General features: G+C 32.3%; 2 protein-coding genes across 5 annotated transcripts in view; both read left to right on the top strand.

Annotated features, from left to right (window-relative positions):
• LOC114349497 (ABC transporter G family member 20-like) overlaps positions 1–18074 on the top strand; it is a 636826-nt gene that overhangs the window by 373727 nt on the left and 245025 nt on the right. The window lies entirely within an intron of this gene.
• The window catches only part of LOC114349498 (ABC transporter G family member 23-like), a 205925-nt gene that overhangs the window by 167932 nt on the left and 19919 nt on the right, over positions 1–18074 (top strand). For all 4 annotated transcript variants that reach the window (XM_050643866.1, XM_050643867.1, XM_050643865.1 and 1 more), the window contains one exon: positions 2111–2288. In XM_050643866.1, the coding sequence (XP_050499823.1) occupies positions 2111–2288 (178 nt within the window). The remainder of the gene's footprint in view (positions 1–2110; positions 2289–18074) is intronic.

Below are 18074 nucleotides of genomic sequence, written 5' to 3'. Positions count from 1 at the left end.
CGCATTCGTTTTTATTTATTACACATATGATAACTCTTTTAATATTATTTTTACGAAAAAAATCCACCCCCTTTTACCCTGAGGGTGGATGCCACCCCTTCTCGGGTGAAAACTATTTTATTAAAAATAATCCCATAAATCGATAGAGAGGCAAATTCTAAGCAAAATTTGTTATATAAAGTTATTAAAGTAAATCAATACTTTTTGAGTTATTAAAGATCAAAGATTTTAATTTGTCGTCAGGAAAATGCATGTTTTAAACCGATATTTCATAAATAACTCAAAAAATATAAGTTTTTACAAAAAAGGTATTATTACCAAAATTGAAGGTAATAAAAAACGAAATAAACTCCTTACTTGAAAAACCTTCGAATATTAACTAAAAGTGAATTATAGGTAGGTAGTTGAATGTACATCTATTTCAGTGAGTACCCAAATCTAAGTATTCAAGCTTAAATAACGGGAAAACGATACATTGTGTAACATAAACTTATTAAACATTATTTGTCAAATAGTACGTAGAAATATCTATCAAATAAGCTGCAGGACAAGTTGACAGCATTAAAATTTATGCTCTATTAAAACTTTTTTCAAAATTTATCTTCTAAAACTGTTTAAAAAACATTTGTTTTTTTAATAACTCCTTTTTTACGGTATCAGGTTCACCTACAAACCTTTTGAAAGTTGATTTCAAGGGCTATTAAACCACGTTGAACTTAATGTTTTAGATCGCGTACTTTTTTAAATGTAGAAGGTTAAAAAGAATAGTCCCGGTTACATGGTTCTCCCAGTAAAATTTAAGCTTTAAACGTTTTTATCTCGGTTATTTTTTACCCTACTGAAATAGTAAAACAAGTAGCATATTTGATAAAGAAAAAAGTAAAATTTCGTTAATATCATTTTTTACGTATATTGAGTATTTTTGGAGTTATTATCAAAAGAAGATGAAAATTACGATAATTTTAAAACTTCTGATTTTTTTAATGATATATTTTTTTTCAAAAATATGAATTCTAAGCCGGTCAAAACTGTTGAAATCATGCTTACTTATACTTATGCTAATATAAAAAAATTCGTGTAAGGATTACTATAAATTTAAATTTTTGTGGAAATGGTGTATGCTTTATTAGTCACTTTTTTCTAAAGAATTCGAAAGGGTTCTCTTATTTTCATCATAAATTGCTCAGTTTTGATGCTATTAAATTCTTCTGGAGCTCATTTAATAGGTTTTTCCAAGTACTTTGACAAGTATCTAACATGTATATCTTATAAAATGCATCGTTTTCCCGTTATTTTAGCTTGAATACTTAGATTTGAGCACTCGCCGAAAAAAATATACATTCAATTACCCATAACTCACTTTGAATTAACATTAGTGTAGTTCTTTAAGTGAGGAATGTATTCAGTTTTTTATTATCTTCAATTTTTTAAATAATAGCTTTTTGTAAAAACTTATAATTTTTTAGTTATACGTGAAAAACAGCTTTAAAACATGCATTATTTTTACGAAAAATTTTTTATCATTAATAAATCAAGAAGTATTGATTTATTTTAATAACTTTGTAAAACAAATTTTGCTTAAAATTTTATCGACTTATGGTGTTATTTTTAATATAATAATTTTCACCCCCCGAGAAGGGGTCACTTTTGTTTCTTGAGGTATCGTATAACTACTCACCAATTTTCATGAAAATCGATGTAGGTTCAACGAAATCGGAGGTGAAAACCTTCAGTAACTGCACTAATTAGGTTTTATCTGTATTAATCCATAATAATGACCATTTTTTCACATAATCTTTTTACATTGAATAAATGTATTACAGTTACATCTATTATACATATATTTGTTTTAAAGGTGCTGGCACCTGTCTTCAACCCCAGGTACCAAAAATATCATTTTATGTTCATGGTATCAGGGTGGTCAGTGATCATATTATTTTCAGCTACAAAACTGAGACAAAAAGGCATCAATATTTTTTATAAATTGAACAGTCCTGTATAAAGACCGTTGTAAGATTCTGCCATAAAACTGTTCTATCGTACATTTCAAAATCCAGTTTAGAAGAAACTTAAAATGTAGCTAATTTAATAAGTTTTAAAACCTTTTTAGATTTATTATAATACAATAGAAGAAGCGAATTATGCTGCACATCATGGAGAGACATATGGATACATGTTTTTTCCAAAAAATTTCTCCTTCTCCTTAGAAGCAAGACTGAGAGAAATGACACATGCTGAAAACTCAACTCTGGATTTTGGCCAAATCAAAGTTAGGTTAGATATGTCTAGTAAGTTATTTATCTAACACAAATACACACATATATATAAATATACAGGGTGTTTCACTGGGAAACGGAAATACTTGACAAGGTGGATAGAGGTCACTGAGGCGGTTCTAGATATACTACATTTATTGTCGCACCAATTTTTATAACCGAGTTACAGGGTTTTTTTTATAAATTTTGTCATTCTCTTTCCCAATCCATAACTTTAGAACCACCCTGTATATTTTTTGATTATTCAGTACACATATGTCTCATTTAGAACCCACACGAGCCATAAAATATTCACCAAAAAAATCCGAAAAAAATAAAAAGTAATTGAGACCTTGAAACAACCCTGAGATTGAAATTTTAAAAACCCCTTTGTATATTTTAAAAGAGTTTAAAAGAGTTTAATAGTTATTTATGTTAAGTGTTAAAAGTACAATTTTAAGGCACGCATGTGAAGGTTTGCAGAATGAGCGAAGCGAATTCTGCAATTCACATGAGTACCTTAAAAATGTATTTTTAACACGTATATCTTACAATATTTTTTCTACAAACGTGTTAAAAATGCAATAATACAGTCTAAAACAAATTTTAAAAAACCTTTTAAAAATACATTGAAAGGAGATAGTTTTAAATTGCTTCGTACATTACGGACCTTAGCAACCATTGTTGACTTAATTGTTAACCGAAGTTTTGAAGCATCTGTAAGATGTCTGTTAATTTTTTAAAACGCCATTTCAAGATATGGAGGTAGCTTATGTAAAACTGCAGTGCAAGAAATTCATTTTTCAAATTGCGCAAATTTTACTATTAATATCAATGTTAATAAATGAAATATAAATATTTGCTTTCAAAATTTGACATTTCACTTCTAACTGCAGTGCCTTAAAAATTTTAAAGCACCCAGTGCTTTAAATTGACATTTTTAAGGATCCTATGGAGTAGTATGGAGTGCTAAAAATTGCATTATTAACACGTTTGTAGAAAAAAGAGTTTAAAAGAGTTTAATAGTTATTTATGATATAAGTGTTAAAAGTACACGTTTAAGGCACGCATGTGAAAGTTTGCAGAATGAGCGATAGCGAGTTCTGCAATTCACATGAGTGCCTTAAAAATGTACTTTTTAACACGCATATCATACAATATTTTTTCTACAAACGTAATTACAGGACCATATCTACAAAAACTTTTACTTGAATGTGACTGACATTCCATTTTTATATTTTTTTAACATTACATCAAAATTGTCTATACGGTCAATACAAACTGCAGTGCCTTAAAATATTTTAAAGCACTAGTGCCTTAAAGTAGCTTTTTTAACGCTCGTATGGAGTGCTATAAATTGCATTTTTAACACGGTTGTAGAAAAAAGATTTTAAAAAGATTTTAAAAAACTAAGTTTAAGGATTCGCTTCCATTTTTTGCGCAGACAATTTAATTACACACTTTAATTTTGAAATTATATTGAAATTTTTAAGAACACTAAGATTTAAAAGCACCAAGTCTGGATATAATCAAAAAAATACCTGTAACCTGTAAAAAACTGTAACCTTGAAACAACAACCTGAATATTAAAATTTTCGATAAATAAAACACTTTATTATATAGCTTAAACATCTCGGCTATTTGCCATTTTCAATAAACACTTTAATACGTATTTAAGCATTACTTAATTCACTTTTTTACATCTGCACTTATTGTTAGCCTGTGATGGAATGAGAGACTGATATTTGACCCTAAAGCCATATGGCAAATATTTCAAACTACGCCCGGTTTAGGGTTAAGGGTCATATTTAAAATATCTGCCAATGGTGAATTCACAAGACAGTTAATTTATTATATTGTGATATATTATTGTAGGATTGTAAATAGTTTGCCTTATATTTTAAATTCCCTGTATATCATTTTCCTTAATTATTAGTACGAGAACGGGATAAGGGTCTACACATATGGATGTTGGCCCAGATGTGCAGAACGAATTGGGGATTACGGCGACGGTAGTGGACTACTTTTAACTTTATAGTGAACCAAATTTTATTACTAATAGGGATCGAAATTTATTGCAGTAGAATTTTAATAGTTTCGGATTTTAAGCATGAAGAGGGGAAGACAGGAGATTGTTTTATCGTAGGGGTGGTATAGTCAGTCGATTATAACATCACAGCGACGACAGACGCGTTCTTAGGGATAATACTTCAATAAAGACGAATTAAGACGGGTATTATATTGATTAGACGCAAGTTATCTATAAATACATTTCTTTTTTGTAAGAATAAGAACACGTAAGATTTTGGTCGCAATTACACACTTTTACACTTTTACATTTCGTCAATTTAATAGTATTAATAATTTAGTCATCTATTTTATTAATTTTTTTTTTTTTTTTTTTTTTTTATTTTGGCTTAGACTTACCGTCATACTGCCAGACACATAAGGAATACAAGTTATCAAGTTATACAAAACAGGTTTAAAACAAAGATAACAACTAAAAGGTATTAAGTAACACTAAGCTTAACAGCTAAAACTACTAACTACCAAAGGTATTAATTAAAAATGTTTAAGGGAATTATAATGATAATTTGCTGTCTTTTAAAAAGTTAATTAAAGAGTTGTATACATCTACAGAACCAAGTGATAATAAATATAGTATATTCCAAGGAGTTGCTACTTTACATTTTAATAAATCATTTATTAATTTAGATGAGTAAATTGTATTTTTAGAACAACCAAAAAATATATGATCTAAATCACTTTCCTCTTCACAATGCTCACATTTATCATTATCCAAAACCTGTATTTTAAATAAATGCTTTGGATAACATGCGTGCCCGAATCGTACTCTAATAATAGAAGTTATGTACTTTCTAGAAGCTCTACAAGACTTGTACCAAGGAAATTTGGGAATATTGGGCTGAATTAACGAGTATCTATTTTGATTCACAAAAGAGTATTCCTTCCACTGGTAGCTCCACTCCCGATGCAGTGTTGACTTGAAAGAGATTATACTATCAGTCAGTGTTATTTTATGTAGAATACTGGTATCGGATGAAACGCTTTCTTTGGCTAATAAGTCGACATACTCATTATGTTCAAATCCTGCGTGTGCTTTAATCCAGATAAAATGTACATTGATTCCTTTGGTTAAAAGATTTTGTTTAATATGTTTAATTTTATAAATGTATGGGCAGTCTTGGATGTTTGGGGGTCCATATTTACCAAGAGATTTCAATACTGCTAAGGAGTCAGACAAAATTATAATATGGGCGAAATCAAATTCAGCTACATATAGTAAAGCTTCATATATTGCAATAGCCTCTGCTGTATAAATCGAAGTCTCCGGTTTCAGTTTGAATTTCTTTTCTATATGTCCCGATGGTATAAAAAAGGCGCATCCAGTTCCATCTGCAGATTTAGACGCATCTGTATATAGAGCTATTGACTCATTGTAACTATTCGTTATGGATAAAAGAATATTTTTATTTAAATATATGTTTTCACTATAATTTGGTACAATAATATCTGTAGGAGAAAAGAAAGAAGAGTACGCGTATTTTTTGAATAAGTCGTTCGTTTTATCTATATTTTTTAAGAGTACTATATTTTGATTATAAGCTTCACACAGTAAGGGAGATTTCTTTTTTTGCCAATATTTATTGGTTAGATCATGGCAACTTAAAGTCACTATTTTTTGGTATAGAAGAGGGTTAATTAAGTATACTTTCATTAAATATTTTTTGGACAAAAAACTTCGTCTTAGATTTAAAGGAGGTTCCAAGGCTTCCAAATATAAAGCTTGTACTGGAGTGGATCTCATAGCTCCTAGACATATTCGTAAGGCTGAATTCTGTAAAACGTTGATTTTGTTTAGTAGTGCATTACTTGCTGATCCATACAAAACACTGCCGTAATCGAAAATAGATCGTATGTAAGCTTTATAAAATAATAAACTTACTTCAACATCCGATCCCCACCAAGTTCTATTAATTGATTTAAGAAAGTTTATTCCCTTATTACACCTGTTCAACATGTCGTCAATATGTAACTTCCAGGTCAATTTTTGGTCGAGTATCATTCCAAGATATTTAATTTTATTTTTAAAAGAAAATTTATGCCCACCTAAGGTGATTGTGCTAATATTAGGAAAGTTATGTCTGGTAAATAAACAAACTTGTGATTTACTGCATGATAATTCAAAGCCATTTTCAATAAACCATTTTTTATGGAGACTATAGACACTATTCAAGTTTTCAATGGATTGCTGATATTTCTTGTGTTCTGTGTACAAACAGAAATCGTCAGCATATTGTACAACATTAAATGCAATATTGTTAATAGTGATGTTGTGTAGATCTGCTGTGTAAATGTTAAATAAAATAGGGCTCAAAACGGAGCCCTGAGGTAATCCTTTATTATTAAGTCTAGGGCCTATAAGAGTATGATTATTTTTTAAATAAATTATTCTATTTTTATACAGGTTTACAATGTTAGAAGCAAACTGTGATGGAATATTAAAAAATGTAATCATTTTTTCTTGGAGAATTGAAAGAGAGACAGAGTCATAAGCACCTTCGATGTCTAAAAATAAAGCGGGCACATAACTGTTCCTGGAAAAACTGTTCTGAATGTCTACAACAAGAGTTGTTAAGGAATCTAAAGTTCCATAATCTTTTTTAAAACCATGTTGGTTAGCGGGCAAAGGATTTTGATCCCTTAGCCACCAATCCAACCTAATCTTAACCATCCGTTCGAGAGTCTTCAATATACATGATAATAATGATATCGGTCGGTAAGCTTCAGCTAATTTAGGGTCTTTCCCCGGTTTGGGAATAGGAACGACTATAATACGCTTAAAATCTATTATGCTGTTGCCTTCAATAATTATCTGGTCAAATATATTTAAAAGTAATTGTTTTGCGTTATCTGGTAAATGTTGTATCATAGGATATTTGATTGCATCGTATCCTGGTGAGGTACTAACGCGATTATCAAGGGCAAATTCTAATTCAGTTCTCGAAAAAGGTGTAAGGAGAAAATGATTCTGATCAGATGGAAGCGTTTTAGAATTAATAACATCTAACTGGTTATTTACGTAAGGTGGAGCTATTTTATCGAAAAAATCGTCTACCCATGAATTACTTAGAGGTAATGAAAAATTAACTTTTTTCCTATTCATTTTTCTTGCTTGATTCCAAATAAGACTAGATGGAGTTTGTTTATTTAATTTTGAACACCATGCAACCCAACTTTGTTTGGCCTTTAATTTCAGGAATTTTTTGACACGAGCATTTACTTCTTTGCATTTACAAAAATTTTCAGGAGAAGAATTGTTTTTATAGTTTATTAATGCCTTCTTTCTTTCTGCAACGGATTGATCACATTCCGAATCCCACCACGGAGGGGGAGTCCGTTTGCATTTAAATGGTTTATATTCAGAAATAGATTGTTTAGAAGCTTCATTAATACAGTCAATAAGGAAATTATATTTTTCTTGGGTATTTAAGGATGTGTGAGGTTTTTCGTTTAATAAGGTATCAACAAGCTGAGAGTATAATGACCAATTTGCTTTTTTAATGTTCCACTTAGTACTGGGATAAATGGTATTAGCATTAGTTCCCAAGACATCGATCACAACCTTTATAACGAAATGATTTGATCCCAAGGTATCAAGATCTACAGACCACGAAGTTTTATCAAAAAGGGATGGTGAGCAAAACGTGACATCAATCATGGAATCTGAGTTTCCTGGACTCGTTTGGCAAGTTGGTTGTCCATTATTCATTACTACATAATCTAAATTCTGAATTGTCTCCACAATTTGATGGCCTATATTATCGTTTTTATATGAGCCCCACAAAGAATTATGTGCATTCATATCTCCTCCAATGATACAAGGGTGTTTTAGTTGAGAAAATAACTTATCCCAATCTTCGGTTTTGGTTTTAGTTTTTGGGCACCTATATACAGAGAGTAAACTTAAATAACTTTGTTTATAGTTGATTTTAATACCACAAGCAAGCAAGTCTTGAATATAATTTTTTTTAATTGTTATGCGCTCAAAAGGAATACCAGTTTTAATTAAAATAGCAACTCCAGAATAGCCGTCATCGCGATCTTCGCGTATCACATTATAACCTCTATAAATATATACAACATCCCGTTTAAACCAAGTTTCACTTATTAAAGCTATGTCAATATCTTCGGTTATTAAAAAGTTAATAAGGCTGTTTTTGTTAGCAACAGCTGATCGAGCATTCCATTGTATTATTTTGAGTTTAGATTTGTTCGTCATTAGATGAGTTATTTTTTAAAATATTATCTAGAACATTATTAATACCTTTGGCTAACAAATTCATGTCAAGTGATTTTGCCTCTTCTAAACAATTAATATTTTGAATAAAACTTGAGAAAAGAAGTACTAAGGAATCTACTAACTTATTTTTATCATTGTCTGTATTAGGAAAACTTTCCTTATTTAAGGGAGGTAAAGGTTGAGACGGTCCAAATCTGAAAGGGATGAGATATGGTGTAGGATCTTCGGAAGTTGGAGATGATACTTTTCTTTTTTTATTTGCACTATACTCAGTGCTTGATGTACTACAGCTTGGTTGGCTAAAACTTTTGGGTTTCTGTAGGTGAGGCCTCAATGGCTTGAAATAAGGAGATGTACTAACTTCAGAGGAGTTAGTTAATTTTGGAAATTCTTTGTCTGAATTTGACAATATTTCAAATCTGTTATTAGAAATAAGACCAGAAAATGATGAGTCACTCAAATTTTTTGCCTCCAAATATGAGATTTTATGTTCAATCATGATATTTTTTATTTTTTTTTGATGTTCGAAAAAAGGACAGTTTTTAGAGATAGATATATGCTTATCAGTTTTACAGTGTATGCAATACTTTTTTGTTTCATCACATGTATGTATGTCATTTTTAATTTGTCCACATTGTATACAGTATTCCTGTGTACCTTTACACTGTCTAGAAATATGTCCATATTTGAGGCATTTATAACATTGCGTCACTTTACCCAACAATTTTTCCACTTGGAAAAATACATAATTTATCACAACATAGTTTGGCAAACAATTGCCTTCAAAAGTAATTATAACATTACGTCTAGGGACGTATTCTGTATTTCCATCCTTTTCTACTTTCCTGTGCATTCTTTTAATATCAATAATTGGTGAACTAGAGCTCATATATTTTTTCAAATAGTCAATATTATATTTGGTATCAACATCGCGTATCAGTCCTTTGATTTCCAAGAGGTGATTTGGAATGTACGCTTTTAAATTATCGTCCTTTAAGTGACTATTATTGACTAAATTGTTTGCATCCAAAATAGATTTGAGGATTACTTTAACACGGTTTCTTCCTATACTTTTAATTTGCTTAATATTATTAATCTTTAATTTTTGATGTAAAATATCTGCAACAACCATTGGATGCAAACGGGAAATATTCTGATCATTGGTCTTCTCAACATAAACACAACAATTTTGAAAGTCGTAACTATTACAATTAATATTAAAAAGTTTTACCTCCCTTGTAGCAGAAGAATTTGTGGTGATAGTTCCTGTATCCATGTCTTGATTACTATCACTAATAACTTCAGCAGTATTTAGTTCGCACACTGGCGTCTTTTTTATATTCTCCCCCATCTGGGGAGAATATTTTCACTTTTGTATCACTAGTCTACAATATGTAAATGTTTTTACCCACGATGAAATTTAAATGTTTTAATTGTCACAAAAACTGCGAGCTGAATGTCAATATTTAGGTACGTTTAACCATGGCCAAATTTTAAACTGTTCACACAAAAGTTAAACACCGTGAAAAGAAGCCTAGGCTGTTTAACCCATAGGACTGAAACTTCTTATCAATGATAATTAAAACCACTATAAAATTAATTTAAGTTAAACTACTAAAAAATTAATTTTTTCTGGAGCTATTTTAGATGCAACCGTATTTGACGTTTATTAATGTCAAAGTGTATTTTATTAATTAAAACTGTTAAACATCAAACGGACTTTTATTACGATTGTCTTTAAAGAAAACCTACATCTTGGGGGCTCAATCGCGGATCTAAGAAAGACAATTTCGTCGTAAAGTTCGCGAAATACTGTAAAGTGACGTGTAATTAAAAAATCGGCTCAGGTGACGTGACGTAATTTTTGGAAACTGTTTATAACTGTTCGGGAAACGTGGAAACTGTTGGTGATTTTCGGACTTTTTTTAAACTATTGGTGACTTCCGGACTTTGTGAACTGTTGGTGAATGGTTGTGTTGGTGGAGTAGCAGGCTAGTACAGTGTAGACGACGCTGTTAGGCAAATACGACGGCTGTTTGGGCAGTAACGACGACGACGACGAGACGCAATCATAGCAAGCAGTATTACCAAGGAGAAATGAGGTGTGTTTGTTCCAATATTTTAAAAGTAGTCAAGACACTTCGGTCTTGTGTCTGGAAATTAGAAATCTGACCAAAGATTATTTTTTTCGAGGAGCTGTGAACTGGAACTTTGACGATAAACAGTGAATGTTGCGAAAGAACTATCATAAATTATTTAACGATTAACTTTTTTTTGTTTTTCATTGTTTTTTTTTGTTCATTTATTTTAATAAATCATAACTTTGTTAGTATTTGTAGTAAATATTGATAATTTTGAAGTAAAAGCGACTACAATTCTACAGTTAACAAGTACAATTTGCACACGGGAAAAATAATCTAACTTTTTAGTTAAAAGATAATTTATCTTTTTATTTTTTGTTTTTTTTTATTATATACCTTTTTAAAATGCAGTCTAAACAAACTCTTAACGATTTTCCAAAAATTAGTTTAAACCTTAGAAATTCGGCATTAAGTTCGGTTAAGACCTTGCATGTTGTTGCATACGGTGATAAAGGGTTGCCGCGACAAACAAGGAAGAACTTGCGGAATTTCACAAATTTTGCGTGAGATAAAGAATCCGAGGAATATTCCACAAAAATAGACGACGTGAAAAACAAACTAAGTATGCCGGACTTAGTAGCAGTTTGCCATGTTTTAGTTCTGAACTACACTGGTTCAGAGGACGACGTGATTGAATGTATTTGTTCATTTTTGAACAACTTCAATCTTGAAGACGAGACTGATGATGAAGACGAAGACGCTAACGACGTTAATAGTGATAAAGACGCTTATCACGAAGACGAAGAAGAAGGTAAAGACGTTACCGATGACGATGGCGATAATGAGGATAACGACGTTATTAGTGATAAAGACGCTTATCACGAAGACGAGGAAGAAGGTAAAGACGTTACCGACGACGATGGCGATAATGAGGATAACGACGTTAATAGTGATAAAGACGCTTATCACGAAGACGAAGAAGAAGGTAAAGACGTTACCGACGACGATAGTAATCATGATGATAATAGGAAAGATAAAAGAACGACGAATTTATTTACGAGGAATAGATCAAAATCAAACAAAATGACGAGAGGCATACTGAATGATTCATTTGTCTTAACTTTTATAGACGTAGAAGAATTAGTCGAAAGTTACGAACCTGAAAAGACAAAGACGACGGAAGCATACGAGGACTTCTTTATAAAAAACAATATTTTGTTTAAATACGAAGACGGCAAGGAAGTGTTAGTCATTCCGAAAAGAATGCAAACAGAAGTAATTAGAAACTTACACGAGGTAGGACATTTTGCTGTAACAAAAACACAAGATTTGATTCGAAGAGAATGTTACATTCCAAATCGTAGAGAAGAAATCGAGCACTGTATAAGGAATTGCGTTAAATGTATACTTGGAAGCAAAAAAGAAGTTATAGAATGCGTGAAGAGACATCAAAAGGATTTCGGAAATCCGCTCCGTATAATATCTGACAGAGGTACCGCTTTTAGGCCAAGGAATTCGAAGCCTATTGCGAACAAAGAAGCATAAAGTCGACGCCGTTTGAAGTACTGTTCGGAACGAAGATGAAGAACAAAGAAGATCTGAGGATGAAGGAGATCATAGAACAGGAGATAATTAAACAATTTGATGAAGATAGAGAGATGCTGAGAAACGAGAGTCGACGTCAGTTAGTCAAAATTCAAGAGGAAAATAGACGCAGATATGATCTACGAAGAAAAAGGCCGAGGATGTATAAAAAGGGGGACTTAGTGGCAATCAAGAGAACACAGTTTGGTGGAGGACTCAAACTGCTGAAGAAATATTTTGGACCGTACGTGGTAGTACAAGTGAATCCAAATGACAGGTACGAGGTAAAGAAATCTGGATACCATGATGGACTTCAAACCACTTCAACGTGTGACATGAAGTCGCGGATAGGTAACTAAACGGAATTCGGGTCGAATTCTAACAGGATGGCCGATTGTAGGATTGTAAATAGTTTACCTTATATTTTAAATTCCCCTGTATATCATTTTTCTTAATTATTAGTACGAGAACGGGATAAGGGTCTACACATATGGACGTTGGCCCAGATGTGCAGAACGAATTGGGGATTACGGCGACGGTAGAAGACTACTTTTAACTTTATAATGAACCAAATTTTATTACTAATAGGGATCGAAATTTATTGCAGTAGAATTTTAATAGTTTCGGCTTTTAGGCATGAAGAGGGGAAGACAGGAGATTGTTTTATCGTAGGGGTGGTATAGTCAGTCGATTATAACATCACAGCGACGACAGACGCGTTCTTAAAGATAATACTTCAATAAAGACGAATTAAGACGGGTATTATATTGATTAGACGCAAATTATCTATAAATACATTTCTTTTTTGTAAGAATAAGAACACGTAAGATTTTGGTCGCAATTACACACTTTTACACTTTTACATTTCGTCAATTTAATAGTATCAATAATTTAGTCATCTATTTTATTAATTAAAACTGTTAAACATCAAACGGACTTTTATTACTTTAAAGAAAACCTACATTATATTCGAGAGATCCTTGATATCGGTCTTGTTATTGATATAATTTTTATTTTTCTTTATGTGAATCATCTCAATATACATCTTTTACTGTAGTTCTATTCTTTCAATGTACAAAATCTGTAGATTTTCAAAGTCAAAAGCATGCTTATTTTCTATAGAATGGTTGATTAAGGCTGTAGTGTTTAATTTATTGGTTTGTATACTATGTTTGTGTGCAACAACCCTACTATGTAGATATTGTTGTTTGCCAATACAGGGTGATTGATTAGTAGGGTAAAGCTCAATAGCTCCGCTATAGTAATGGATAGCAATAAAAGTTGATAAAAAAATTTTAGCCACCTTTGAGCTTCACATTACAAAAATAGTTAGAATGTTACAGGGTGTTCGATAACACAGTGGCAGACCCAACTTATGTTTTTTTAAATGGAACACCCTATATTTTATTTTATATTCGAAATCCCGTTAACTTCTCCGTCACAAAAATATAAAGGTTTGTAATGTTATACAGGGTATTTACAAAGTTATAACCAATTTTGTATGAAAATCGTAACAAGTTCAACTCCCTGTATAAACAAAAATAAGCACAATAGCAATGGTTTATTAATGCCATATTTTTTTATTTATTGTCAAAATTTTTAAGAATTATTGATATTGCTAATTTTCTTTATATCAAATACAGGGTGAGTCAAAACGCAAGTACATTATTTTCTCAGTAATGTTAAATAGAACACCCTGTATTTTAATAATAATTTATTAGTAATACATTTTACAAACAAAAACACAACCACTACATGCAACATTTTTGAAACAATTAAAAACTATCTTTTTATGTAAATGCAATAAATAAACAAAGAAAATTAGTAATAAATTTTACAAAAAAACACACAAACACAAAATACAATATTTTGTGAAGACAATTAAACACTACTTTTTTATGTAAATGTAACAATATAACAAATAAAGAACGAAACATAATTTATTAGTAATACATTTTGCAAAAAAACATGTTTGAAAAAATTAGAAGAATAAAATATTTTTAATAATTAATTACATAAGGTGTTCAAAATTATCTCCTAACACATTTATGTACGCCTAAAAACGATCATTGAATGAGCTACTTACTCTACGGAGCATTTGTAAATTAATACATCGAAATACACTTTGAATTCTATTTTTCATCTCATCCCTTGTTGTTGGAGGTATTTTATAAACTGCATTATTAACGTAACCCCAAAAAAATCAGTCCAGTTTATTAAATTCTGGTGATTTGGGTGGCCACGCTAATGGTCCATTGAGAAATGAAAATATCTCGAAAACTAATAAAGTTAGACATAGAGAATGTTATCTAAAAATTAAAGTACGGTAATGGTACTTTTCAATAGTGATATAAAATACAGGGTGTTCCATTTAAAATTACTGAGAAAATAAAGTAGTTGCGTTTTGACTCACCCTGTATTTGATATAAAGAAAATTAGCAATATCGACCCTTCTTCAAAATTTTGACAATACGTTAAAAAATACGGCATTAATAAACCATTGTTGTTTTGCTTATTCTTATTTATACAGGGAGTTGAACTTGTTACGATTTTCATATAAAATTGGTTATAACTTTGCAAATACCCTGTATAACATAACAAACCTTATATTTTTGTGATGGAGAAGTTAACAGGATTTCGAATTTAAAATAAAATACCGGGTGTCCACTTATATTTTCCCCCATTTTAATTGCCTATAACTTCTAAACGGTTCAAGATAGAAATATGCGGTTTTCGCTGAAATGTTTTATTTTAGTAAAAGTTTTGTCTGAATGGATTAAATTTTTTATATCGCTTTCAAATACGAAATAAAAAATGGCGGATTTTTGAAAAAAACTTTGTTGATTTTTTTTTAATGGAACACCCAGTATATTTTTTTGTAAATTGAAAGATACATTCATTCGCCTATCCAGCGATATAAAGTTTTTCAAAATCGGTTGTCAAATCACTGAGTAATTAATTTTTAAAATGAGGGGTGCAACGTGGATATCGCATACCTAAATAACATAACTGAGCAAAATTATATTATGTTATGTGATTTCCACATTGCATCTCTCATTTTAAAAATTAATTGCTCAGTCATTTGGCAACCGATTTTAAAAAATTTCATATCGCTGGCTAGGTAAATGACCGTTTTTTCAAGACACAAAAAAATATACTGGGTGTTTTGATAAAAAAAGTCAACAACGTTTTTTTTTCAAAAATCCGCCATTTTTATTCAAAAACGATATAAAAAATGGTCATTTACCTAAAAACTTGAAAAAACGGTCATTTATCTATCCAGCGATATAAAAAATTTTTAAATCGGTTGTCAAATGACTGAGCAATTAATTTTTAAAATGAGAGATGCATTGTGGAAATCACCTAACTAGCTTAGTTATGTTATTTAGGTATGTGATATCCACGTTGCACCTCTCATTTTAAAAATTAATTACTCAGTGATTTGACAACCGATTTTAAAAAACTTTATATCGCTAGATAGGTGAATGACCTTTATTTCAATTTACAAAAAAAATATACTGGGTGTTCCATTAAAAAAAAGTCAACAAAGTCTTTTTCAAAAATCCGCCATTTTTTATTTCGTATTTGAAAGCGATATAAAAATTCCATCCATTCAGACAAAACTTTTACTAAAATAAAACATTTCAGTGAAAACCGCATATTTCTATCTTGAGCCGTTTAGAAGTTATAGGCAGTTAAAATGGGGGAAAATATAAGTGGACACCCGGTATAGGGTGTTCCATTTAAAAAAACAAAAGTTTGGTCTACCACTGTGTTATCGAACACCCTGTAACATTCTAACTAATTTTGTAATGTGAAGCTCAAAGGTGGCTAAAATTTTTGTTATTAACTTTTATTGCTAGCTATAATATAATAATAATAATAATAATAATATCGTATGGGCTGTGGGAGTTTTTTGTCAGTTCTTCTATCAGGCGCGGCCCCCTGCGAATGGGGGATGCTTTCTGGGTATTCGTAGCGCCAATACCCAGAGAGTAGCAGGGATACTTGCCGTGGAACAAAAACTGACACCTGGCAGTAGGTATAAAATGCACACCCATTAATATGGAGAATTATGGTTTATGTTTAGGATCGCTGCCTGGGGATCGCGAGGGCACGTCTGGAGCCGGCGCTGGACGTGACAGCATGCGGGACGTCGGTGGCAGGGTGTTGAGGAGGCGGGCCCCTGTCACACAAACAGCTACAGCCCAACAACAAGAACAACAACCACAAGCGAGCCAAACAACAGCAAGAGCTCCACTCGCTGAAGGTGCTGCGCTGGAACATCAGCCGGCGCTCACTCAAGCGGGACGACCGAGGCAGCGCATGAAATGGACTGTGTCCATTAACGAAAGCATTTTGCGCTTCTATTATAAGGTGACAAACCTCGGTCAAGAAACGATCGGCTACAGACAACAGCTGTATGCCGAATTTTGCAGGGAGTACCCAGATATTCAAGTATCGGAGCAAAGAGTATCAGATCAATACCGGGTAATAATAAGAAACAACCTTATCCCAGAGACTAGACGCAATATGATCAAAAGCGAAGTCGAACGGGAGATTAATAACCAAGAGCTAGTTTTAGATCAAGTCGCTAATGAAATCTTTGAGGAGCAGATTCCTGAGATTCCCATACCAGAAACTCAACCTGACAATACACAGCAGGAAAACAACGAGTTGCGCGATAGTCTAGGTCTAGCAAACGAAATGGCTCGTGCCGTACAAGAGTTTAATGGAACAAACCCACTTAGCAGACCACCGCTACCACGAATAAACTCTTGTAAGAAACTAGGTGCGCTGTTACAAATTGTGAACACTGAAGTCCTACCCAACTATGTCGTAGAAGCTCACACGTTGGAATATTTGCATATGCTAATCTACTGTGCAGCAACAGCAATTGCTAATGTAATGGGCGTTAAGATCAGAACACGACGGGTTACTAATAACGAAAGAACTGGTAACAGAATTGCACCCTGGGAAAAAAGATTGCTCGGAAAGATCGAATTATTACGTAGGGATATTGGTATAGTCACAGAATACATACGAGGTGTAACAAGTAGAAAAGTCATCAGAAGAGCTGAAGAAATAATGCTGACTACCGCAAGACACTCAAGATATGATCCAGAAAACAACACAGCCCATCAGTGCCTGGATACATTAAAACAAAAGCTCTCCGTTTATTCAGGACGACTAAGGAGGTACAAAGTTAGTAACAACCGCAAAAGCGACAATGCTCTTTTTGAAAGTTCTGAAAAGGCGTTCTATCGAAAACTCAATTCCACTGTAGAACGTGTCGATAAGACTTACCCAAGCCAAGAAGAAATTCATGAGTTTTGGGGAAATCAACTCTCCACGCCAGCTGCTCTTAACAACAATGCTGGATGGATAGAAGATACGACACAGAACTGCCAACACTACATTACCACCCTTTACGAACCCTTCACTACTGAAGAAATCTCAAATACCATCAAAGAGCTTCATAACTGGAAATCTCCTGGACCAGACGGAGTTCAAAACTTTTGGCTCAAGAAGTTTTGGAGTGTTCATGAATGCTTATCAACACTAATTAATCATGTTATTTCTAATCCGCAGGATATACCATCATTCCTAACTCAGGGAACCACTTACTTAATTCCGAAAGATCAAAATAACACCCAAGATCCAGCCAAATACCGCCCAATTACTTGTCTTCCAACTTTGTATAAATTGGTCACATCATGTGTAGCCCGGCGTATCTACCAACACTGTGCTCTGAACAATATCATAGAGCCTCAGCAGAAAGGATGCGCTAAGGGTTCCATGGGTTGCAAAGAACAACTCATCATCGAC

The sequence above is a fragment of the Diabrotica virgifera genome, chromosome 2 (assembly GCF_917563875.1).
Source record: "Diabrotica virgifera virgifera chromosome 2, PGI_DIABVI_V3a".
NCBI classification, from domain to species: Eukaryota; Metazoa; Arthropoda; class Insecta; order Coleoptera; family Chrysomelidae; genus Diabrotica; species Diabrotica virgifera.
The sequence above is the reverse complement of the archived record's forward strand: the minus strand, read 5'-3'. Positions and strand labels throughout refer to the sequence as shown.